Source organism: Setaria italica, chromosome VII (assembly GCF_000263155.2).
Source record: "Setaria italica strain Yugu1 chromosome VII, Setaria_italica_v2.0, whole genome shotgun sequence".
NCBI lineage: Eukaryota > Viridiplantae > Streptophyta > Magnoliopsida > Poales > Poaceae > Setaria > Setaria italica.
Window position 1 is genome coordinate 18,666,089 of NC_028456.1, and position 26,744 is coordinate 18,692,832.

The 26,744-nt window shown below is 46.6% G+C and overlaps 2 protein-coding genes across 3 annotated transcripts; both read left to right on the forward strand.

The window, feature by feature from the left end:
* The first annotated feature begins 9,382 nt into the window (after window positions 1-9,382).
* On the forward strand, window positions 9,383-14,463 carry LOC101765885 (potassium transporter 1). The gene is made up of 9 exons (XM_022828670.1): window positions 9,383-9,521; window positions 9,829-10,051; window positions 10,445-10,693; window positions 11,028-11,078; window positions 11,786-12,046; window positions 12,132-12,184; window positions 12,287-12,401; window positions 12,484-12,738; window positions 13,184-14,463. The coding sequence occupies exons 1-9, from the start codon at window positions 9,393-9,395 to the stop codon at window positions 14,221-14,223; spliced, it is 2,376 nt and encodes a 791-aa protein (XP_022684405.1). The 5' UTR covers window positions 9,383-9,392; the 3' UTR covers window positions 14,224-14,463.
* A 2,158-nt stretch (window positions 14,464-16,621) lies between these two features.
* LOC101766299 (potassium transporter 1) lies at window positions 16,622-20,738 on the forward strand. Of its 2 annotated transcripts, none has more exons than XM_004975425.3 (10): window positions 16,622-16,810; window positions 17,382-17,535; window positions 17,624-17,846; window positions 17,946-18,194; window positions 18,289-18,339; window positions 18,440-18,700; window positions 18,794-18,846; window positions 18,944-19,058; window positions 19,151-19,405; window positions 19,493-20,738. In XM_004975425.3, the coding sequence occupies exons 2-10, from the start codon at window positions 17,413-17,415 to the stop codon at window positions 20,494-20,496; spliced, it is 2,334 nt and encodes a 777-aa protein (XP_004975482.1). In that variant the 5' UTR covers window positions 16,622-16,810; window positions 17,382-17,412; the 3' UTR covers window positions 20,497-20,738. The 2 variants fall into 2 exon arrangements, with proteins under 2 accessions (XP_004975482.1, XP_022683914.1); XM_022828179.1 differs by having other exon boundaries at window positions 17,397-17,535.
* The last annotated feature ends 6,006 nt before the right edge of the window (window positions 20,739-26,744 follow it).

The window sequence follows — 26,744 nt, forward strand, 5'->3', positions numbered from 1 at the left end:
TGAAATCTAGGAGTGTTTGATACTATGTGCTAAACTTTAGCAGCGTCATATTAGATGTTCGAAAACTAATTAGGAGAACTAAAGCTCTGTTTGGATATTAGAGGCTAAACTTTAGCTCCTGTCACATCGGATGGTTGATGCTAATTAAGAGTATTAAATATAAGCTAATTACAAAACTAATTTCACAGATGAACGAATCTATTAAGTCTAATTAGTCCATGATTTGATAATGTGGTGCTACAGTAACCTTTTGCTAATGATGGATTAATTAGGCTTAATAGATTCGTCTCGCGAATTATCCCAGGAGCATTTAGTTTTATAATTAGCTTATATTTAGTCCTTCTAATTAGCATCCGAACATTCGATGTGACAAGAGCTAAACTTTAGCCTGAGGATCCAAACAAGCCCTAAACATGAGCTAACTATAAAACTAATTGCAGAACCCTAGGCTAATTCGCGAGATGAATCTATTAAGCTAATTAATCCATCATTAGCAAATGGTTACTGTAGCACCACATTATCAAATCATGAACTATTTAGGTTTAATAGATTTGTCTCATGAATTAGATTCCATCTGTACAATTATTTTTGTAATTAGTCTATGTTTAATACTCCTAATTAGGGGGCGTTTGGTTCCTCAAGCTAAAGTTTAGTCCGTGTCACATCGAATATTCGGAGACTAATTAGAAGGACTAAATATGAGTTAATTATAAAACTAATTGCACAGATGGAGGCTAAACGGCGAGATGAATCTATTAAGCCTAATTAATCCATAATTAGCAAATGGTTACTGTAGCAGCACATTGTCAAATCATGGACTAATTAGGCTTAATAGATTCGTCTCGCCGTTTAGGCTCCATCTATGTAATGGGTTTTGTAAATAGTCTATATTTAATACTTCTAATTAGTATCTAAACATTCGATGTGACAGGGGCTAAAATTTAGGGAAGGAACCAAACACCCCTTTAGTATCCAAACATTCGATGTGACATATGCTAAACTTTAGCCGGTGGTATCAAACAGCCCCTCAAATGACCAAACATTCAGAAGTCAGAACTTAGATGCTGACAGGAAATCTGCAATCTCTCAACAAACATATCTGAATGACAATCACTCCATCAAGTGACCATCCCGACATTGACAGGTAGTATTCCGTATTCCATGATACATGTGTGGGCACTCTCTACACTCCACGAAATATTATCTGTAAAAATAAATGTGAAATAATTGCAGAACACCCAGTCTCCAAGGCATATGTGAAACATTAGTTTAATGTCACTTCTTTCGACAAGTTTTGCTTGCAGGTCGCCCACTCCACGAAATATTATCTGTAAAAAATGTGAAATAATTGCAGAACACCCAGTCTCCAAGGCATACGTGAAACATTAGTTTAATGTTACTTCTTTCGACAAGTTTTGCTCGCAGGTTGCACTACGCGACAAAAGTTAACTCATCTGTCTATGAACAGGTTAGACTCCTGCTCATTGGAGCCAGCCAGGACTTTCTGATGCAAAACAGAGGCATTTTTTTACTGACTTCATTATTCATTAATTATCTGGAAGATAATGAAGCTAAGCAACAGCTATTTCATGCATTGCGTGTGTATGCAGAGTCAACGGAGCAACCGCAATAATGGAGCCAATAAACAACTGTGTACATTGTACAACGTTAGTTCTTGTCGAAGTAAGAGCTGCCCATATTTGCTGTAATCTCTTTAGAAAGATTAATTCGTTATAGCCAATTAATTAGGACGATGTGTTTTTGTTAACTTGACAACAATTCAGTTAGTAGATGTAGAGCATCCAGTTTGAACAATGTTTTGAGTACCTATGTGTTTTTTTAAACTCCTCCCTCTTAAGACAAAACTAGGGCGTGTTTTTCCGTGTGGTTGAATTTCTTTTTCAAGCAGTGAATGGCACATCTCATCCAAAGCCAAGAATAATCATCCTAGAATTCTTGCGAATCAAACATCTATGACTGTGAGCATGGCTATACATCTAATTGTTTGGATTTGTTACATGTGAATGGTATTAATAGATTATATCCATCATGGTTAACCTACTAAAAAAAGGGAAAATACTTTTCCACACATGACAACCCCTCCCCACCCCTCCTCCGCCCGCCGCCGCAACCTGCCGGCGGAGCCTCAACCATCCCCACGCTTAAAATCCTCCATCGTCGGGCACCGAGCCAGCCAAGCCCCGCTCAGATCCAGCAGCACCAGCCGTCGCTGTGCCTTTCCACATAGGAAAGCTTCTTCCGCGACTCCGCGACTCCCCGCCACCGCCGTCGTCCCGCCATGGACATCCTATCGCTGATGAGGTGGACTGGGTACCAGCCACGCCAGATCCGGAGCCCGCCACGACGGATCCAGCCCCTTCCTGCGCGGACATCGTCAGGCGCGGTGGATCTGCCGCTGGATTCACTGCAGCGGCATTCACACTGCTCCACCACCTACCGGTGCATCAGTCTCCACCGGCTTGCTCCTCTGCACAGTAGCAAGAACCTCAGCAGGAATTTACTCCTCCGCAACACCCCCCGCAACGGGGGCACATTTACTCTGGCCAGGACGTAAGGATGGAGCAAGGCAAGTGGTACCGACGTGGAGTGCTTGCTAACCAAGGCTACGGGTGGACTCTAGTAAGGGGGCGTTGAAAGCGCCCTCCGCGCGGCGAGGCCTCCAGCTTGCGCCGAAGTGACGGCCGACATGACCGCCATTCAAGTCGTCACAGGGATGCACGCCAACCTTCAAGGCGACCAACAACCAGAGCCACAGTCGGCCGCTGCTTCAAGTGTTTGGCAAAAGGCCATCTTGCCGCTGCCTGCCACAACCCCGTCAGATACTTCCGCTGCCACCGTTCTGGCCACCGGGAGCATGAGTGTCACTAGCAGAAGCCTCGCTAGCCCACCAGCCATGTGCCGCCACCACCACCACTGCCACCGCCGCCTCCTCCACTGCGGAATCTACCACCACCGCCTCTACCATGGACTCCATCACCTCCGCTGCCGCCTCCGCCCCCTTCTCCCCTGCGTCCGGGGGTGGTTCCCATGGAGATTGGGGACCCACACACATGCCACACAAGGAGATAATTTTCATCCCCAACTCGTTCGATCTTGAGCGAGACGTCTGCGGCTAGGAAGCCTGCACTTTGGTGCCATGGGCGATGTATCTACCGTGTGGCGCAGGGCCGCAAGACATTGAAGACCTACTACTCGATGAGTTGAACCTGCAGCGCGTCACCATCAACGTCACCATCCATCAGCTGGAACCATACTTGATTCGGTTTGAGAAGCGGGAGAACTGTGACGATGCACAACGCCACGGAAGATTTCAGCACCATGGCATCGACATTTGCCTTCAGTGCTGGTGGAGCCTCACACACACACTGGGACTCCGCATCTTCTATCGTGTGCGGATCTACCTCAACGGCATCCTCAGCCACGCCTGGACGCGGGACGTGGTGGAGCACGTCATCAGCTGATAGTGTGCTATGCAGTGTATCAACACTAATCTGGTGTAGCACCTGGACACGAGGCACATCATCCTGTGGGCCTGGACGGCCAACCCAAGTGACATACCCAAGCGAGTATGGCTCGTGTTCACCCACAGGCTCTCCGACAGTCCATTATCGCTGTCATGCAAGAGCAGTCGGATCGGTGGCAACAGAGCATCCGGTACAAGATCCTCATACATGTGGGCCTCGTCAAAGACTACTCGACGGCGGTGCATGATCTTCATGGGGCGATCTCCAACCGGCCAGCCTTCAAGCCGGTCAAGCGGCCTTACGTGTGGCACTATGGTCTTGTGGACGGTGCATCGGCGGATGCATGGGCCAAGTTCCCAGCGCACCTTCCCCTGCTGCCACGTGAACCAGCCAATCGTGAGTGTGGCCTCGATGTTGGGGAACGTGACAGGCAGCACGAGGAGATTCGACGTGGTGACGCACCAAAGCGCGGTGGGTGACATGATGAGGAACAATGCCACGGCACGGTGGAACGCGGTGGGCGCGGCCACGACGCGGATGAACGCAGCCTTGGCACAAGCCGCAAGGGGGAGACGCGTCGCATGGAAGGGTGCACGTGCAGGAAAGATGGCTTCATCTAGCAAGGATGATGGGACTCCGATGATGACAACGACTACTACAATCACCCAGGACGGGGTGCGGACATCGGCCACAAGTATCAGGCGTGCCACGACGCCAACGGTTCTCACCGGGAGCGCATGAGATTGCCACGCCGACGTGACATCAAGTTCAAGGATGACAGCCGGCGGTCCACTAAGGAACGCCGGGTGACACTCTCATGCCTACGCACCCTCACCATGAAGCTACCATGCAACGCAGAACTGAGGACCAAATCGGTGGCGGAGCTGCAAGCCATCTTCATAAAGAAGGCTCAAGTGCTCAAGAACGCCACTCAAGCTGGGTCTGGTGACAAGGCCTACTCTTGGCTCCATGACGCGACAAACTATGTCAACAAATCCTACTATTTCGCTAGCAGGATCAGCATCGTGGACACGCCGACGCCAACACTGCCTTCCCTTGCCACCAGGAATGGAGCATGGTCCGAGATGGGAAAGATTGAGTGCCTAATCCCAACTTCATATGTATTCACCAGGATCAAAATGGCAAACCGGCCATTGTGGAGGTCAAGCACATGCTGGACCAAATGAAGGTGGTGGCGGCAATGATTGTCAGCGCGGCTGCCGGTGCGGCGGCTGCCGGTGCGGCGGCGACAATAGCTGTTGGCGCAGTCGGCAACCCCTCACCAGCAAGAGAAGCTTGCCGGTGCGACGACTATGGCTGCCGACGCGGGAGCGATTAGGACTGGTGGCGCAGCGGCGCAAGAGGAAGAGAACCACTAGCAGGTGGAGTGTGCTTTGGGCCATAGTGTAGGCCCATCCGAGGCCCTCGGGCCGAATGCTGTAGTGGAGCTGGGCTAGGCCATGAAGGTTGTGGGCTTTTCGACGGCCCAGAACCAAGCTGCGTAGGCCGCATCCACGGAGGGAGACATGCAGCCTACTGACCGAGAGGCCGACCGGCCTACTGACGAGCCAACTGCAGGGGTGGTCACCGTCGATGATTTATTCACCACCCCAACACCGGTGGCCCTCATCGCGAAGCTGCAGCGCACCCAGCGGCAGTGCTGCACCTTCGACATGATGGCGGTACGCTGAAGCACTCATCTCGCCAAGAAGCCATGCCAGGCGGCTGAGCAGCACGCCCAGCGGAACCTCTACCGCAAGCTGGAGCTCTCCGTCGACAAGCTTCGCCCAATTGAAGAGATTCTACAAGAATTCATCACCATGTTTACAGGGCTGCTGCAGGAGCAAATAGTGGCTGCGATGATGGCAATCTTCGACCTTGATGATGACGATGCTGACAACGTCAACGAGGTGCTGCTATAGTATGCAAGAGAGGCGATTGAAGACCTGCAGGGTGACATCGACGCAGGACATGCATGATCGCCCTGCCTCGATCGATCAAGCTACGAAGCTTCATATATGCTGCGACCTTCGAGCACCAAAGAATTCCATTTACCTTCTGCACTGACGCCCTGCTAGCTATGACCTTTGGGCATGAATCCTACCGCACCCTGCTGGCCTCGACCTTCGGGTGCCCGTCAAGACTTCGGTAACTTACACCACCACGCTAGCTTCAACCTACGGATATCCACGTGATGGCAACATCTGATTCATGCCATGTTACTACGCGCCGAGATCTGCCGCCGTTCGTTATGAATCACAACGACTTTGACATCCTATGCTGGAACGTCCGAGGCCTGAACATGGCGGTGAGATGTCTTGTTGTGCATGAAACCATTGCGGCAAACACCTGCCACATCGCATGCTTACAAGAGACCAAGCTTCAAAACATCGACAGCAGCCTTGCGTGTTTCTTAGGAGCATACAGGCTTAACAGCTTCACCTACAAGCTCGCCAATGGTGGCATACTAATCCTCTGGAATGATGTGATTGTCGACTTACAGGACATCACGCTCGGCTGCTTCTTCGTATCGGCGACCGTACACATGCAGCAAAACGTGGCCGCCTCATTTGCTCTAACTACGGTGTACGACCCTTCAAGAAGACAGGAAAATGATTCTTTCTTACAACATCTCAGACACATCAAACTAGAGGCAGGCACAAAGTGGCTAATCTTTGGCAACTTTAATATTATTTACAGGAGACAAAAATAATTGTAACCTCAACCTGTGCCTAATGAGGAGATTCCGAGCTGCACTGAATTACTGTCAGGTAAAGGAAATACACCTACAAAATCTCAAACACACGTGGAGCAACAAGAGGCGGCACCCAACCCTTGTTCGCCTTGACAAGGTCTTCTGCAATGAAATCTTGGACCTAGCTTTCGAGAACCATTCTCTTCATGCTTTATCGTCAGCGCACTCCGACCATTGCTCACTCTTGTTAGCACATCAGAAGGGCTTGCGCAAGCCTACACCTTTCAAGTTTGAAAACTTCTAGATGAAACTTCCAAACTTCTAGGAGGCCATAGCTAGCGCTTGGTCTCAACCAACCACGCATATGGAACCTTTCCACAGGATTGGGCACAAGCTTCACGTGATAGCAAAAGCTTTGAGGAAGTGGAGCAAATCATTAATCTCTGACGCCAAACTCAAGCTACACAAGGTCCAAGAAGTCATCCTACGATTGGACATTGCTCAAGAAAATAGAGAGCTTACTGAGCCGGAGCATAACTTGCAGAGTAAGCTCAAAAAGCGCATTCTTGGCTGGGCAGTACTACAAAAGGCTAGAAAATGACAAAGCTCAAGAGTCACATACTTACGGGAAGGTGACGCCAACACCAAATTCTTCCACCTCAAATCGAATGCAAGAAGGTGGAAGAACTTCATTCAACGACTCCAAAAAAGCACGGGCTGGGCTATATCACACCAAGACAAACAACAAGTCATTTAGGATCACTTCTCAACCATTATGGCAGATCCATCTGCAAGAACCCGTGATTTCGACTGGGACACCCTCAGCCTCCCCACGGTGAACCTCACCTCCCTTGATGACCCATTCTTGGAGCAGGAAATCCTAAATGCAATCAAACAACATCCATACGACAAGGGGCTAGGTCCAGATGGCTACACTTGCTGCTTTTTCAAAGCATGCTGGAGCATCATCAAACAGGACCTAATCGTGGCAATTAGCTACTTCCATACGGGGCACTGTGCAAACCTGAACCTTGTCAACAAGGCAAACATTGTCCTACTTCCCAAAAAATATGGGCAGACTCAATCACGGACTTTAGGCCAGTCAGTCTCATCCAAGCCTTTGCGAAAATCATCAGCAAAATACTCGCCTTACGTCTAGCGCCAAAAATGCATGAGCTCATCTCCCCATGTCAAAGCGCCTTCATAAAAGGGAGAAGCATTCACGACAACTTCCTTTATGTTAGAAAATATCACGCAATGATTCCATCGAAATGGGACACAATCGCTTCTAATGAAGCTTGACATTTCCAAAGCTTTCGACTCAGTGTGTTAGGATTACCTGCTCTCATTGATGCAACATAGAGGTTTCCCACAACGATGGAGAAACTGGATTGCCATAACTCTAACCACCTCCACATCCAGAATACTGATCAACAGAATTCCAACCGACCCAATCCAGCACGGACGTGGACTACGACAGGAGGATCCTCTATTCCCGCTACTCTTCATTCTCGCCTTTAAGCCCCTACACCGGCTACTCTCCCAAGCCACAAACCTAAAGCTGCTGCAAAAGTTAGGGGGAAGAGTGGCACGCTTCAGGATATCCATGTATGCAGACGGCGCGGTGATCTTTGCCAAACCAGATCGCGAGACATCAACAATATGGCACTCATCCTAAAAAAAGTGTGATGCCAATCAGCTACGGTGGCATAGACCTAGAGGACACACTGTCCGACTTTTCGGTGATACACACCAACTTCCCCATCAAATACCTAGGGCTACCGCTCACGGTGAGGAGATTACTCAAAATGGAGTTTCAGCCTCTAGTGGAAAAGGCAACCTCCAAGGTAACAGGCTAGTATGGGAGACACCTAACACAGGCTGGCTGGGTCTGCCTGACAAAATCCGTGCTATCTTCGCAGCAGTCTACCTGCTAACAATACTCAAAGTGACCAAAGAAATACTTGAGGAGCTTGACAAAATAAGGAAAAAATTCCTTTCGGCAACTCGATGCTCACAGGAGGCAAATGCAAAGTCAGCCTGCCCAAAGAACATGGTGGTATGGGAATTCTGAACTTGGAAAGGTTCGCTAGAGCCCTGAGACTACGGTGGCTATGGCATGAATGCGTATCGCTGGAAAAAGCATGGATAGGTACCGAAATGCCATGCAACGACACTGACCGTCTTCTCTTCGCGGCTTGCACAACAATAACAATCGGCAACGGTAAAAAGATGAGCTTCTGACACTCAGGATGGCTACAGGGTTGCAGACCCAAGGACATAGCACCAAATCTCTTCAAGATGTGCTGACCGAAAAACAGAATAGTGGCAGCGGCGCTACACAGAAACACTTGGATACGAGACATAAGGAGGGCAGAAGGGCTCACACTAACACACCACCATGAGTACTTCACACTCTAGGAAATGCTCCACGACATTCAGCTACAACCGAAATCGAACTAGGAAGATCAGATTAGATGGAAACTCACGGCAACCGGGGAGTACACGGCGGCATCGGCCTACAAGGTGCAACACCTTGGATGTGCCATGCAAATTCTTTGCATGGCTGGTAACTCAAAACCGAGTGTGGACATCGGACAGGCTGCAACGTCGAGGATAGGCACACAATCTTTCGTGCCCTTTATGCCGGAATGCTCCTGAGACGGCTCTCCACCTTCTGATAGGATGCCGATATACAAGGAGATTATGGAGCCTCATAGCGTCCTGGACGGCGCAACTTACTCTACACCCTCAATTTTGGAGGCCCAGTGAAGACATGCTGCAGTGGTGGGCCAATATCTCTTCGAGCGACCATATCCCTCTAAAGCGATTAGGACCTTAACAATATTGGTAATTTGGGAGGTCTGGAACGAGCGAAACGCGAGAGTTTTTAGACTGCGAGAAACATCGGCGTCGGGACTGATGGCCAAAATCAAAAGCGAGGCGGCAACTTGGGCCCTAGCAGGAGCCAAAGATCTAGCATCTTTTGTACAGCGAGAATAACTCTTTTAATTCTTTCCGGCTAGCCGGCTGTACTATTCTTCTCTATCAATAAAATAGGCACAATCTCATACCTGTTCGTTCAAAAAAAAAAGTCATACACATATGTAATAAACACCCCCCACCCCCCACAGGTCTCTCCCTCGAAGTCTATAAAAGCATCATAAGGTTAACGGTTAATGAGAAACAAGCACACGTTCTGAGCTTCACAAATGGCTCTTGAAACTGATCAACAGGATCCTGCTAGAGGCACAAAAAGAGTTGTTGGAATTCTCCAGCGTCATGACTCGCTCTATGGTGATGCAGAAAAAGTATCCAGCGCACAGCATCATGGCTCTCAGGTCTGCTTCTCTGAAGTCTAACCATACTTTGGTCTCTGGTGTTTATACCTTTAGTGAGTAGGAGGATGGTGTTTATGTCTTTAGTGAATAGCTTATTTTTTGGAACAAGAGAAGAAAGAACACAATCGATGAGATACAGTTATCAAGTATGCTAAGAAGAGAAATCCTTTCATTGTACTTCCTGTGCTAAAAAGAGATAAATCGTTTGATTGTGAAGGAAACACAATAATTCTATCCAACAGATCACCATGTTTGGACTTCACAATTAACATGATGTTTTACACATACCATGCACAATGTGAAACAGGACAATTGGATTCGAACACTGCGTTTAGCATTCCAGTGCATTGGAGTCATATATGGTGACATCGGGACATCACCACTCTATGTGTATGCAAGCACCTTTTCAAGTGGCATCAGCAATATTGATGATCTCTATGGAGTCCTGTCACTTATTCTTTACAGCATTATTCTTCTAACTATGATTAAGTACGTCTTCGTTGTGCTGTATGCAAATGATAAAGGGGATGGTAAGTTTTCGTTTAAAAATTATCTAGACTCAAGGAACTTCTCTACTACAAGTTTACAACACAACCAAAGTATATTGCTAAATAAATGACTTTCTCATTAAACTTGCTTTTTCCTTGATTTATAATATTATGAGATGGAAACCAACTGAATGACACGAGGCATACTTGGTAAAATCTGTTAGCAGATAAGAAGTATAACGTCCTGTCGGAACTAATTGTTGTGTAGAAGAAAATGATTTTCATGAAAGACCCAATCAAACATACAGTACACATAGCAGTTGGCTTCACTAGGAATTAGGAAACCACTGCCTAGTAGAAATGATCTTGTGAGTGGATAATAATTAAAATACAGTTGTTACTTCACTTCACCTTTTACAAGAATTTTTTTTGTAGGTGGCACGTTTGCACTTTATTCATTGATATCGCGCTACGCCAAAGTGAGTTTGATTCCAAATCAGCAAGCTGAAGATGCAATGGTCTCAAGCTATGGTCTGGATATAGTATCAGCACCTATGAGGAGGGCTCAGTGGATGAAGAAAAATCTGGAAAGTAGTAAGGTGGCTAAGGTTGCAATTTTCCTCCTTACCATACTGGGCACCTCAATGGTTATCAGTGATGGTGCTTTAACCCCAGCAATATCTGGTAATTTACAGGAATTCGAGTACTGTTACTTCTAGCTATGCTAATAGCTTTCACTCTGTCCCTTCTATTTATCAGTGCATCCACGTAATAGTGGTAATATAAATGCAATTACAAAATGGTAGGAAAGTAGTCATAAAGTTTTAATCGTGCATGATAGTGAAACAATAGTCAATCTGCTGCTATCATAAAGACTTATTGTAGTAGCGAATTTTTTTCTTAGCAAACAAGACTTGAACAGTGACATGATACCTGTGGTTTGTGGACGTTAGTGAAATATTCCTTATCAAACTGTACTTGTGATAGTGGCATGACATGGGTTGTGGATTTGTTTCAGTGCTCTCTGCAGTTAGTGGTCTCCAACAGAAAGCACCTCAACTGAAACAAGGTAAGAACTATTTTACATTACTTATAAACAATGAAACAGGTGGGGCGCTCCCCCCCGTTGACCCCTCAAAAAAAAAAAACAATGAAACAGAGTAACAACATACAGCTTGCAAATATTTGAAATAATCCTAGCGCATATTAACTTGAAAAGCAACTACCTAAATGCTTAGGGATAGAAGAATGGTTTCATGCAGAACTCGATGTTGGTGGGTGCAGGATGAACAGATGCATCTGTCACTCTCCTGTCCTTTGTTTGTGCAACCAACTTGGAAGTCTTTCTCAATTTGTGTGAACCACAATTTCACATATTTTGCATACTCCACATCTCTCCATAGGATCTCAATCACTGCAACTGGAGGCTGTTAAGCCCTTTTCCACCCGTGGCTGCACCTCAGTTGCCGACCACCCAACGCCTTCCACACTCATTCTGCATTGTTTGGTACAAGAAACTAAACACAATGCTCATACCCAATTCTCTAAAATAATTAAATAATTATGCACAACAAAGTAAATAGTATCTTACTGATCCCAGATTCAGAATATACTTCTGCTCTGAAGGTTGCCTACCGAAATTGCTCATAACTCATATGGTCATTGAAACAAGCAAGAGCTATTTATGTCCATCTCATAGGGTGAACAATGTGGTGGGAAACATGGTTATACAATAACAAACATTCCCTAATCTATATTTCTACTCTTCTTGAGCAGGTCAAATAGTACTGATCTCCGTAGTCATTCTAGTTGTGCTGTTCTCTGTTCAGCGTTTCGGGACAGACAAAGTTGGCTACTCTTTTGCACCCATTATTCTGCTCTGGTTCCTGTGCATCGGTGGTATTGGGTTCTACAATTTAATCAAATACGATGTGGGCGTTCTGAGAGCCTTTTATCCAAAATATATTGTAGACTACTTCAAAAGGAATGGAAAGGATGCTTGGATCTCCCTTGGAGGCATCCTCCTATGCTTTACAGGTGATTTTACAATGCACAGAAGAATATCTCAATCAATTACTTAGAACGCAAATTCTAAACACAAAATATATTTGGCACAAAACAGGTACTGAAGCCATGTTTGCTGACCTTGGCCATTTCAACGTAAGGGCAGTTCAGGTACATATATTGTCCTTTTGAGATATCAGAAATGGATAAGCAGGTCATGAGGTTAAGGTTTCCTTTACAAGATAAACACCAACCAATTCATCCTATTTTCAGATTAGCTTCAGCTTCGCTCTATTCCCGGCGGTGTCTCTAGCTTATATTGGGCAAGCTGCGTTCCTACGTAAACACCCAGAGCATGTTCTTGATACTTTCTACAGATCTATTCCAGGTAAGCTATTCAGGATGATGGATATGATGCTTCTTAATTTGTGAACTTTGTTGAATCAAGCACAATTATACGTTGATTGCAGGACCATTATTCTGGCCAACCTTCGTAATTGCTGTTGCTGCTGCAATCATTGCAAGCCAGGCTATGATATCTGGTTCATTTTCGATAATTCAACAGTCACAAACATTGGGCTGTTTTCCCAGGGTTAAAGTGCTACACACCTCAAAATTGTACGAGGGGCAAGTGTACATCCCAGAAGTGAACTTTGCCCTTGGGTTGCTTTGTGTGATAATAACGCTTGCATTTCGGACAACTACTGATATTGGCCATGCGTATGGTAAGACGAGTCTAACCTAATGTATACACTAGTAAAGGTAACATGACTAATAGGTTCTAGCATCACGAATGTATCTGTCTGAAATTTAATAAGTCTCAGAAGCTATTTTAGGAAAAAAAAAGCAAATGTGGTTATTAGCTAGGGCCTAGGGATGGCAGAGCATGGAGAACTGAAGCTGTTTAAATACAAACAGAAAAGGTTCCACATTTAGTGATATACCTTCCATGATTTCTTAATTTTTATTTCCTTTTACATTCAAGTAATAACACACCACAAGTATATGTTTATGCAAATTATACATATGGTTTTCAAACTAACTAGAAATGCATAATCACCACAGAAGTAACACAATACTCTGTTAACTGCTAATCACCAGACAGATCATATCTTCGTACCTCATAGTTAACTTCATGAGAAAACCTGATCTGGAGTTCGCCCTGTGCAGGAATTTGTGTCACTACTGTGATGATTATAACAACTATTCTGCTGGTAATCGTGATGCTTCTCATATGGAGGGTGAGCATTTGGCTGATTATACCATTCTGCCTGGTGTACGGTTTCGTAGAGTTCGTCTATCTTTCTGCAGTTATGTACAAATTCACAGAGGGAGGGTACCTGCCAATTGTCATTGCAACACTTTTGGTGGTAATGATGGCCGTGTGGCACTATGTGCATGTTAAGAAATACTGGTATGAACTCGAGCACATAGTTACAAATGAAGCCATGAGACAATTGATTCAGAAACACGATGTGAAAAGAATTTCCGGAGTAGGCTTCCTCTATACAGAACTAGTCCAGGGAATCTCGCCCATATTTCCCCACCTCATTGAGAAAATCCCCTTCGTGCATTCAGTACTTATGTTTGTTTCTATCAAACACCTTCCAATCCCTCATGTGGAAGCCTCGGAGCGCTTCCTCTTCAGAAATGTTGAGTCAAAAACTTCCAGGATGTTCCGGTGCGTGGCACGCTACGGATACAACGATAAACTAGAAGACACTAAGGAATTTGCTGCTTCCCTCATTGAAGGCCTCCAGTCATATATTGAAGAGGGACACCTTATCACAGACATTCAAGTTCAAGAAACTGAGACCCAAACAACCTCCATTGCAGATAGCAACACAAGACCTCACAAAGCGGGTAGCTCCACGGTGTACATTGAAGAGGCACTGACGGCAAATGAAACAACAGGTCTCACCCAACCTCGCATAAGCAGCTACTCAGCACACTCATCTGGAAGGATCAGCGAAGAGCAATCCCGCAAAATCGCAGAAGAAAAACAGTTTATTCAGAGGGAGCTGCAGAAAGGAGTGGTCTATATCCTGGGAGAGACCGAAATAAAGGCTGGGCCTAATTCTTCATTTGTCAAGAAGGTTGTTGTCAACTACATGTACTCATTCCTGAGGAAGAACTTCAGGCAAGGGGAGAAGGCTTTTGCGATCCCAAGGCAGCAGATTCTCAAGGTGGGAATGGTATATGAAATCTAAGCAAGAACCCTGAAGGAACTACAGCTACCAGTGGTTTCTCCAGATGTTTTGGCGTGGGACATTACAGGTTTGTGTTTGGTTTTCTTTGTTAAGCACATATTGCACTCCCTAGGAAGGCAGTAGTGTTCTTGATGGATTTGATTTTGGAGTGAATGTTTAAGCTTGTGATGCTGCTATAAACAATGTATGGATATCCTTCTCTCCACTGTGAACCATGTACCATGCATAGTGTTAAATATAAGCACCACTTTTTATAAACTGGGAGCCGAATAATGCTTTGACCTCTCGCTCCCTCGTTACCTCTCCTGTCTCCTCCCTCTTTCTTGGGTATATCCTCGAACGGTTTCCGAGCACGGCCAACCATCTTCATCACGAGAGGAAGGATCCTTCTCCGTCCTTCTTCAGTTGCGTTCCAGAACACTGGGCCGCTGGTTTTAGACCTTCCGCAGATCTGAGTCGTGTCGGGGTGTAATGGATATAGTACAAAATTTCTCATGCCAACTTTACCTGCGTTTTGGGGAAGAACTAGGAAGAGTCTATACACTTGACACAGAAAATCAATGATGATAGCATTTGGCATGTGTTAACTATATATTGCGACCAAACCAACCTTAGAAACTGAAAGCAAGTTAAACAGAAAAATAGGCACATGATTGCAAATCATGGGATTAAACTGAAAAATAGGCACATGATTGCAAATCATGAAGGATGAAAATACCCTGATGATAATATTCAAATAATTCTCTCGCCATCCTCGGTTATGCCGCGGAGAGAAAAAAAAAAGAACAATTTTCCTTTTGAAAACTTAAAAAACCCCAATTATTCTATCTGACTTAGATTAACAACAACGAGGATAAAGACAGGCATGATTTCCTTTTGTGGGCTCTGATTAAAATAGCACCAATCATTGAGCTGTTCTTTCTGTTTGCCAAAACAAGGAATAATTCAAAGCTTTCAAGGTCAGAGCCTCAAACTGAAGTTTCAAGGTCAACTCTCGGTAGCACCTATTATTTCCAAAGGAAGATTATTAAAATGCAACTACTAGTAAGACTTGCACTAGGTCCGTACATCAGGCCAGTACAATCCGTTCCACGGATTCGCGCAAGCTTTAAATTATCAGGTTCTCCTGCGAAACAGTGCACATGTACAGTATGATGAAATCAGTATAGGGAGGTCTGTGGTAAGCTTCAAGGACTGCTTGGCTTAAAAGAATTCCCATGTAGCAAGGTGATAAGTGTGTATGACGTGTGAGTGCATCATTTTTTCCTTTCTTAGTGATCTCACTAAGTTATTTAACTGAGTGACTTTTGAAGTTAACTGGACAATGTGTATTTCTCATAGTAACAGCATCTCACTTTCAGATCCTGACAGTCGAAAATCAATGCTGAAATTTACCACAAATGCACAAGCAACGCAATTTGAATTCGATATCCGCAAGCATATAAGCGAAAACTGAACCTTCTGACGAGAGATCAACGGAGTAAAAAACACGTGGCGACAGGGTAGGAATATATTCTTCCCTAGCTCGACTAGGAAATTGATAATTGAGGCTAAAAGCTCCCAAACCTTTAGCTGCCTGCCTCAGATGCGCACCCCATTATGCCACCAGTTCATGTTGAGAACACAGTTTTGATTAGTAACCCGCAATAACCATTTGATGGAGTGTGAACAATTTCTATCTGCAAAGAAACTGGAATGTGCATGATATAAACACATGCAGTGTAAGCTATGTTTAACCTTTCGGGACGTCAAGATAGGTATTAAGACTCTGCTGGTTGAATCAGCAGGTCTTTCTCATGGAGACAGATGTAAGTAAATATAGAAGGTGAACCAGGCACCTGTCTGGTGAATGAAGGCCGTGGTGATCGGTGTTCATCCATTAGACACGAATCCTGAAATTAACAATCCATAAAAATACGGTGCTATATTCTAATGCAATTATCCTGGTTTCTCTCCACAGAATATAATGTAAACTCAGCCGGTAACCATTGATTTTTCTTTTGAATCATATGGCTGTTTGGATTTCAGGGGTCCGGATTGAATTAAGTAGTCCTGCTTATCCAAACACACTCATATATCATTCAGAACCATGACAAAACATACTCACTGCATAGATAAATTTACCCAATGGCGACAGGCACAGGAAAATTTGATTTGCATGAATAGCATGTTTTTGGCACCCGAAAACTTGGAGAGACTTCTGGATCTCTGATCTCCATACAGGCATGTTCTGCATACTGCCAGTACGCCCAATAATAAGGTGGCTGCATTATTCACGCTTCTTTACTGTTTTCTACAAAAATATGAAGAAGTGCACAAAGTCTCCGCTGCCCAGCTGTGCTTCCTCTTCCTCTTGCTTTAGGTCTTTGCAGGCCGCTCAAGCTATTTAAAGAGGGCAACTCTCTCTCCCGCCATGGCAGGGCTTCACAGGACAGCTTCCCCTTCCCCGGCCTCTGTCGCTCACTCTCCTTTGTCCCTCTTCATCAGCTTGGAATAAACAGCACTCAGCTGCCAGCCAAGGCTGAACCTAGCTTGTCGGTGCTGCAGGGATCTTCGCTTCATCTAGCATCCTCTGTCCACTAGCCAGGTAATCGATCGCCTTCTTCAGCTCTTGTTCGTAGTTTGTCTCTGTCGTGCCAGCACAAATGAGCAATCGTGCTCACCGTTTTCCCTAGCAATCTGCCTCTCTAGTCTCTACCATAAGGAGAGAAAACCACATAAATATGTGAAACTCGCGGAAAAAAACATTGTCAGTTACTGGTCAGGGACATTCTTGAAGCCTTGAACAATTGATACAGTTGTCGTCTTGGCCTTTGTAGTCAGGGAGTAAATAGGAACACGAACCTTTGTTCATAACAAACTAACTACAGTCACTGATACCTGGAGCCTACTGATGCATGGATCCACATATCAGTTTCAGTTTGGGAAAAAAAACACTCTAGCTATGGTAATGGAATACCTCTTTGATGGATCCAGTAATTAAATATGCTACTGGTTTATTAGGAGTCAGCACTGTAAATCCATGATGCTATAGAGTTTCGATATCGGTTGATCAAATCTGTTCCTGCAAATATAAAGGAAAAGATATGCTTGTTTTTTCACAACATCATCAATTGAAATCCCTAGACTCCAACATCTTAAGGCCTCACTGTTTCAAGGTGCACATACGGCAGTAAAAAGGGATCCGAAATGTCGCTCGAGGTGGAGAACCCAGCGAGCACAGAGACGACCAACCGTCTCAGTCTCAAACGCCATGATTCACTCTTCGGAGACGCGGAGAAGGTCTCTGGAACAACGTACCACGGCTCTGCGGTATGCCCCTGGTGATCATCTTATCGCAGCGATACTCTTATCTGCCATGGAACAGTCTGATGGTAGTTTTTGCTTATGGATGACACAGGGGAGCTGGGCCCGGACTCTGCATCTTGCTTTCCAGAGCATTGGTATCATCTACGGTGACATCGGGACGTCACCGCTGTATGTCTATTCCAGCACCTTCCCTGATGGCATCAGGAACAATGATGATCTGCTGGGCGTCTTGTCTCTCATCATTTACAGCCTCATCCTCCTACCGATGCTCAAGTATGTTTTCATCGTGTTGTATGCAGACGACAATGGAGATGGTAAGCTCATTGTACCTCTGAAATTTTGGCATGGTTAATTGAAATACTTGATGTACGACTGCTGTTTAGTTGGTACTTATTAACAGTCTGCTCTTACAGGTGGCACGTTTGCACTTTATTCACTAATATCGCGGTACGCAAAGGTCAGAATGACCCCGGACCAGCAGGCAGAGGACACGATCGTATCAAATTACAGCATAGAAGCACCAAGCTCACAGCTGAAGAGGGCACAGTGGCTGAAGCAGATGCTTGAGTCTAGCAAGGCTGCCAAGATTGCACTATTCACCCTCACAATCCTCGGCACATCCATGGTGATGGGCGATGGGACCTTGACACCAGCTATATCAGGTATGTAATGGTAACAGAAGATGAAGAGTAAGAACTTGATCATAACGTAACCAGCCCGCAGAATACTAATTCGAAGTTCATGGATGCTCTGCAGTGCTCTCTGCAGTGAGTGGAATCAAACAAAAGGCGCCAAGCTTGACTCAGAGTATGTGAAAACAACTGGCATGATTACTGATCAATCGTTACTCTAGCCTCTAGGCAGTCATATACTCATATCTAACTTTTCCATTGTCATTTTCATGCAGCACAAGTAGTATGGATCTCTGTTGCAATTCTGTTCATGCTCTTCTCAGTCCAGCGTTTCGGGACCGACAAAGTTGGTTACTGCTTCGCTCCTATTATCTCTATCTGGTTCCTTCTGATTGCTGGTATTGGAATGTACAATCTCATTGTTAATGACATCGGCGTCCTACGGGCCTTCAATCCGATGTACATAGTACATTACTTCAAAAGAAACGGGAAGGATGGGTGGATTTCACTTGGTGGGGTAGTCCTGTGCGTCACAGGTAACCATATTTCCTGACAAAAAAAAAATTGCAACTGGAAGTGATTCCTTGGCATATAGGGCTGTAATCTGAATTCACTGTCATCTGCAACAGGTACTGAGGGCATGTATGCTGACCTGGGACATTTCAACATCAGGGCCGTTCAGGTAATGGCAAAAATGCACATATCTCAAATTTAGGAATTTATCCCACGGTCCTAAAGACAAGAAGCATCTTATACTGGTTTCTGATTTTCTCTTGCAGATCAGCTTCAACTGTGTCCTGTTCCCGTCTGTAGCACTATGTTACATCGGGCAAGCGGCTTACCTCAGGAAATTCCCAGAGAATGTTGCGGATACCTTCTATAGATCCATCCCAGGTATAAACAACTAAGGCCGCTGTTGCACTTCTTGGAAATGACTTGCTTCACAAACATAGCGTAATTAATATCAACTCTCTGTACTACTTTAGGATCATTGTTCTGGCCAACCTTCGTTGTTGCCATTCTCGCAGCGATCATTGCAAGCCAAGCAATGCTCTCTGGCGCATTTTCCATCCTCTCCAAGGCAATCTCTCTTGGCTGCTTCCCTAGGGTCCGAGTGATTCACACCTCAAAAAAGTACGAGGGGCAAGTGTACATTCCGGAGGTGAACTTCATGATGGGATTGGCTAGTATCATAGTCACAATTGCTTTCAGAACTACCACCAGCATCGGCCATGCTTATGGTAAGAAAACTGCTAGGAAAGGATGGGACAATTGAGTTTAATAAAACACTGAAGACATTAATCCGGTCTGGTTTTGGTAATGTGCAGGCATCTGTGTGGTGACCACATTCTTGATCACCACCCATCTTACAACCATTGTGATGCTCCTTGTGTGGAAGAAACACGTCATCTTCATCCTTCTGTTCTACGTCGTATTTAGTTTGACAGAAGTAGTCTACCTCTCCTCCATACTGTCAAAGTTCATCGATGGTGGATACCTTCCATTCTGTTTCTCGCTGGTCCTGATGAGCCTTATGGCGACATGGCACTATGTCCATGTCAAGAGATACTGGCATGAGCTCGAGCACATTGTGCCTACTAATGAAATGAAAGCCCTCCTCGAGAAGAATGATGTGCGGCGGATCCCAGGAGTGGGACTCCTGTACACTGAGCTCATCCAGGGTATACCCCCAGTGTTCCCTCGGCTGATCAAGAAGATACCATCTGTTCACTCCATCTTCGTGTTCATGTCAATCAAGCACCTGCCAATCCCACACGTGGTTCCTCCGGAGAGGTTCCTCTTCCGGCAGGTGGGCCCAAGGGAACAGCGGATGTTCCGATGCGTGGCACGTTATGGGTACAGTGACAGGCTGGAGGAGCCCAAGGAGTTTGTGGGTTTTCTTGTGGATAGGCTGAAGATGTTCATCCAGGAGGAAAGTGCACTCACACAGCACGAAGGTGAGAACGATGAGACCAGCTCCAACACTGCAGTTTCTGAAGTGCAGACGAGGCCAAGGCGGTCCACGCACTCTGTCGTGCACAGTGAGGAGGTGGTCGAATCACGGGTGAGCAGCCACTCGAGGAGGATAACTTTCCATGTGGATCAGACAGTTGAGGAGGAGAAGCAGTTGATTGACAGAGAGGTGGAGCGAGGGGTTGTGTACCTTATGGGAGAGGCAAATGTGTCTGCTCAGCCCAAGTCATCAATCATGAAGAAGATAGTTGTGAACTATGTCTATTCATTCTTGAGGAAGAACTTGCCTGCGGGGCACAAGGCATTGTCCATTCCGAAAGATCAGCTGCTCAAAGTTGGGATCACGTATGAGATATAGGGATTTTATTGGAGTATAAGGTGCGCCTGACCGAGTGTTTCTTTGCACATAATATTGATATGAAAGGAAGACATGCTTTATTAGTTTCTAATAAACAGGGATGTGTGAGTGGGCTTTTCTTTTAGCTCAAATGCTTCTTTCAGTTCTGTGTGCAGTGTGGTGTTATCAGGATATGTCATGTGTAAGGGTGATATTGGAAGTATAAATGTTTCGACTTGTGAGGTGTTATGCGTGTTTTTCAAGATGTCCCCAAACAGAGGCAAAGCTCAAGCGCTTTTTTATACTCCCTCCGTCTCAAATTACTATTTGTTTTGGTTTTTCTAGATACATAACTTTTTGCTATACACCTAGATATATATTATGTCTAGATACGTAGCAAATGCTATGTACCTAGAAAAGCTAAAACGAATAGTAATTTGGAACAGAGGGAGTATGTATTAAGGGGAATCAGACCGATGTAGCTACTTTTTTTACCGTCTATTCTACTGTTAATGATGCCGACATCAATAAGTCCAAAGATTGTATAACCCTTTTGTAGTTTTCCTTGTCACGTGAGACACTGAAGCCAATGATGCAGATGCAGAAGAAAGTTTATTCAACAATGTTAAACCATACAGCATGTACATGAAGGAATTGCCGAATTGCAGTTAAAATTCTATCATCTTTCCAGGTGTTAAACAACCATTAATCCATTATCTTTTCAGGTGTTACTATGTCAGCAACCATTACTTTCCACAGTTCTACTTATCGTTGTTTACTGTTCTGTGTTGTTCGCAAATCGTAATACATGATCATCTAACGGAAATAATGAGATCAGAGTGTCATGACACCAGAGAAACTCCTTTTTTTTTTTACTGATAACTAGTTGAATCAGTCTGTTTCCGATTTATGGTGCCATAAGGTCCAAGAAATATAAAGGGACAACGGTGAACCCAGTATATTGTGTAAGGTTTTGGCTGGGTTTTACTGTTATCTCAATGTTAGCAATAGCTGGTAAACATGGGATAATAAATTATTTCATTACTGCTTCTTCAGTAATTCAAAAGATTACCTGCCATGTTCAGATGGTGGTGGTGGCGGCGGGGTGGGGAGTGCACACGCTATGGGTGCAGTGATCAGGAAGGCAGGAACTGGTAGCTTTCATCCTAAACAATAGCGCTCCTCCGGTTTCTAATTGCCAGCCTAAGCTCTCAGCTGAAACTCCGATGCTACAGCATTCATGATTTTCTCCTTATTCACTTTGCTCCGGCACAAACGACCAACAAGATCACCAAGCAGCAGTATAATCTAAGGAAGCGTCAATGCACGCTCAGCAGAAGAACACGTGCGCGCGCAAACGCGCGGCGTGGCACCCACCGGTGGACAAATTTAACCACCGGGCGATGCCACAACAGCAGCTAGCAAAGCAGTTCGATACCACTGCCCAACAAGGAATCTCAGCAACAGCAAGGAACATACTGTACCTTTTACAGTGGCCGAGGACAAGCCCACGCGCGGGCGTGCCTCCGTCGACGCTCCTCCCGCTCTATCTCTCTCGGGCATAGCGTTGAACATTTCCCGGGCACGACCGGCTGCCGTGCGACCTGGCGCATGGAGCGAGGAAACAAATGCGCGGATTTGCACTCTGGTTTTCGGGGGCGCGAGATACGTACCCAGGAATCAGAGGAGTGCTCTGCGACCGCAAGAGAAGCTCAGGATTCTTGCTCTGCTGTCTCGACGAGGGCGGCGCCCGCGTCGACGGGGGATTTGGAGCAACGCTCGGCAGCGAACTGCAAGCCTTGAGTTGAGACGATGCCATAGTAACGTACCTGGCGATGACGACGTCACCCAGAGAATGGAACGGTTCTTCCGCCGGGATGTTTGCTTCTCTAATTTTATCCCTCTCTTTTCTTTTCTTTTCTTTTCTTTTCTTGCCACAGCCGGTTTGGCAAAGTAAAACTTGTTACCGTTGAGCTAGCTGCATCGTATAGACGGCGGCAGCCATTACATTTCGATTTGTTGGTAAGCTTTCCTGGGATGGACTCGGCTCAGCTGACTTCAAACACTTAGCACGGGTATACATATTTTTAGTAAAATACTTAGCACTGAAGCTGGATTTTCCTCTGTTGCAGCATGCATCGGTACTGCCGAGTGCCGAGGGTAATCTTCTGGCACCCTATAAGCCCATTAACATGCAATGCAACCCATAGCCAGCAGTTCATCAACAAGCCAATATTAATGTTTGTTCAATATGGACAAAATTTTATTCCACAAGTTTATTTAAGTTTTTTATAATTTATAATTAAGCCTTTGCTCCATGTGTACAGATGTTTGTTCCATCTATTTAAATTTGTTTCATAGGTATATTATTTCAGTTCAATAATTGGTGTCAACGAGACTAGGTGTACTTTTTGTTTTGCATGTTTACTTATTCCTAGTACAAACATTTTAGATTCTCATGTATAAAGTTTTGTTCTATCCTCGTATGCAAAGTTTTATTCTATCTTCTGTTTTTTTTGAATAATTCTTGTCAAGTATGCTGGGTGTGTAAGTTTTTGTTCCGCGAGCTTTTTTGTGCGTTTCATATATACAAATTTTTATTTCGAGTGTATAAACATTTGCTCCATTTGAATAATTCTCATAAAACACACGGGTACTAAATAAAAACAGTTTTAAGAACCTAAACAATCTACATATTTATAATTGAAACATACCGAGTACTATTCCTTCGTTTCTAAACTAGATTAAGTATTTTTTTTAACACACAAGACAGTGCGAGTTTCTATACAATACAGTAGAAAAACACAAGACTATGACCATGGGAGGTCATAGGCAGGAAAATAAAAAGAAAGGGAAAAAACAACCTATACTCGTCCGGTTGGATTGGGACATCAACGCGGGTAGCACTTAACACAAAACTGCCAAAGCCGACTGGTTGGATTGGGACCTCAACGGGGCCGCACAACTTCACTCGAAAACAGCAGCCGTCCCGAACGCCTTATCGCAGCGCCCACCAACAATCTCACTCTCATGTAGTCACCGAAACCTTCCGGTGTGACCCCGTGTCGACAGGGACCCAAGAGAAAACAGACCACACTGCACCAAGAAGGCCACCGCCATGACGGCCCCTTCACCGTAGTGCCGCTACAACACCACACTCCATCTGATAGAGTGATACCACCAGATCCGCACCCCTTGCAGGCTGGCTCGCAGTCGCCACCCTGCTAACACAAGCGCGCGTGGGGCTTTGCCACGCTCGTCATTGAACTCCACCTCGCTCTCGTTACGTCGAAGAAAACATCGTGCACGGGTGCCTCACCATGTCCGCCACAATACTCCATGTCACGGATTCGTCTCTATTGTTGCCATCATAATGGAGGGCAATGCTGCCCTACTACCCAAGGTTCCCATCGAACAACCAAACTGCCGTCGCAGGCCGACTTCGCGTTGTTGCTCCACCCCCGCGCATAGTGACAAATATCCGGATTAGGGATATCCTAAGCCATCGGTAAGCCTAAGATTAAGAAAGGATCAAGAGGTGAAGCTGATTGGGCCGCACGAGGGGCCATGCCATCATTGCCCGACTGACTGACGACGCTCGAGGTCGCAGCCCAGGAAGCAAGGAAGACAGGCCCTCAAACCAGCCCAAGGATCTAGGCAAGGGTCTAGGTGTAATGATGGGCCAGATCTATCATATAGCTAGGTCTGCCCTGATGTGACAACTGCAGCCGAACCCGCATGGGCCAGGGCAGGAAAAACACAGGCGGACCAGTCGGGCGCACTGTCGTCCGTGCTCCAAAGGACAAGACAACTGCCCTAAGACAAAGGCTCCCAGTCGGGAACGACGCTAGGATGCCATGCCATATCACGCCCAGTTCTCCATCATGACGCTGTTAGGTGAATTGACCGGGGATAGGCGCTATCCTCAGAAATGTGTAGGGGCCGGGTTCAGCAACCAAGGCAATCGGAAGACCGGGCTCTGACAAAGATCCCGATGGATATCCAACAGAAAAAGACCACGACTGCCAGATGGGCCCCACGATCGCCAACCAGGAGGAGAGCGCCCGACTTGATTAGCTTCCTTCGACGACCTGCAGTGTAACCCTTCTCATAGGTTGGGTATATAAGGACATGGGAGGGGTGGGGGGATGAGAGAGAGGATTCGATCCCCAGTAGAACACATACGCACATATGCACTGTTTGTAACTCCCTACTACAAACTTGAGCCCTCGAGAACAGGAACAAAGAACTCGTGCCATGAACTGGACGTAGGGCGAATCGCTTGAACCAGTATAAATCTCCTATGTCTTGCGAGCTAATCCATCCGAGGATTCACGTAGCAAATCTTCACTAATTGATGCTACTAAACGTCAACACATAGCCTTTGATACCGAGGCAGTAGCTGAAGAAGTTGCTTGCGCCGTCTTCTGATGATGTACCACACCCGAGTAGCCTAGCAATGCTGAGCCACCCGCCGTAGTCTGCTGCAAGCCTAGTCATCCCACGGTGCCGTTTGCTGCAAGCGCCGTCCTCTGATGTAGTCTCACGCCCCACTGACAGTTGCCAAGCAACGCCAGCCACCGCGGTCCGCTGCAAGCAACCAACCCGACAACAATGCGATAACCCCTGACCGCCACCAGAACTACGATCGCCTCCATGTGAGCTCAGCAACCCCCATCAAGCTCATCATCCTGCACCATGCCGCCTTGCGTCGCCACCGGCTGCGGCCACCCTTGGTCGTCGTCACCAGCAATGCCACAAGCCGGGTTGGGTCTCTAGAGACGGCACCTCCAAGGAGGGGACGACGTTGGTGGCGCTGCCATCGTTCATCCAGAATTTGGATAGGGTTTTCACCCATAGAACCCCGTGCAGCAGGGATGGAGCTCGAAGATGACGCCCCAATGGGGAGAACGACGCCCTTGCGCCGTCGCCATCGCCACTAGCAAGATTGCCAGCAAAGGCTTTCGCCCAGAGCATTCCATCCCTACCACTGCACGTCCCCAGCCCGGCATTCCCAGGACCATAGCCATGGAAGCCCTCCCAGGGTGGTGCTACCCCGTGCCTGTAGACCCCCTCGGCTACGCCACCACGATGCCTCACTGCATCATCAGCGCGCACGTGGCTGTTGTCGCGCACGGTCGTCACCACCCATAGTGGCTCGACACATCTCGAGCTGGCATGCAAGCCTCTTTAGCTGCCGCCTGCACCCTCAGCATTTCTCCCTGTTGATGTCGTGGGTTAGCTTGCAGCCGCACAGCTTGCAACATGACGCCACCGCCACGTAACCCCATTGCCTCTCGCAGTGCACTATCTCCTCCTTCGTGCTGCACGGTCCCCTTGCCCCGCGGTTGGTCGCTGACACACAGCACCTCTCCTCTCATCGGGCCGCCGCCTCGCTCCCAGCCACCGACACGCGGTCACCACGGCCCTCGCTGGGCCGCCATGTCGCGCCCGGTGGCTGCCACCGCGCAGCCACCGTCGGCTGCTATCTCGCTCCTTGCCGCGCATCTCGTGGCCACCACATCCCGCTCCTAGTCATCAACACACCCGCCATGCACGAGGCCCAGCCACCTAGGCAGCGACCCTTGCCACGCTAGGTAGGGGGACGCCGGCTCGTGTGGGGGAGGCCACCACCACCGCACCTGATGACAGATCCAGCGCCGTGGGCCCCGGATCCGGCCTCGCCGGCACCGCCGCATGCCGCTTCATGGCGGCTCCCTCGAACAGCCATGGCTGCCGCGCCTGACAGGGAATGAAGGAGGAGACGAAGGTTGCCCCGCTGCCACCATCCTCGCGAGCCGCGCGGGCTTTCGACGGCCGGCTCGGGCGGCAGCACGGTGGTTTGGAGATGGATGAAGGGGTGGCGGCGGCTAGGGTTGCGTCCGCCTGTGTGGCTCACGCGGGAGCGACGCGGGGGAGCAACTAGATTATGTGCCAAACATTAGTTAGAGTTCAATTCGCTGCTAATCACTCCTCCCTCCTCCCGTTTAAGCTCCCTAAGAGAAGTGCATTGCTATACCTTAGTAGTCTCATAGGTCATCTCATACGGTGTCATATAGGATTTTTGCTGATATGGAGGAGAGAGAAAGATGTCATTGTTTCGCGAAACAACCGCCTTATAAGCTAGATTTTAGGGCTATGAGATGACTACTCCACTATTGTACGAGTTGTGGTTGTTATGCACCTCATAATATTTCTTTATTTTTATTCACAAAGTAAGAAAATAGAATTAATATGAGATAAATTAAAAAGACAACTCTTTGTATAGA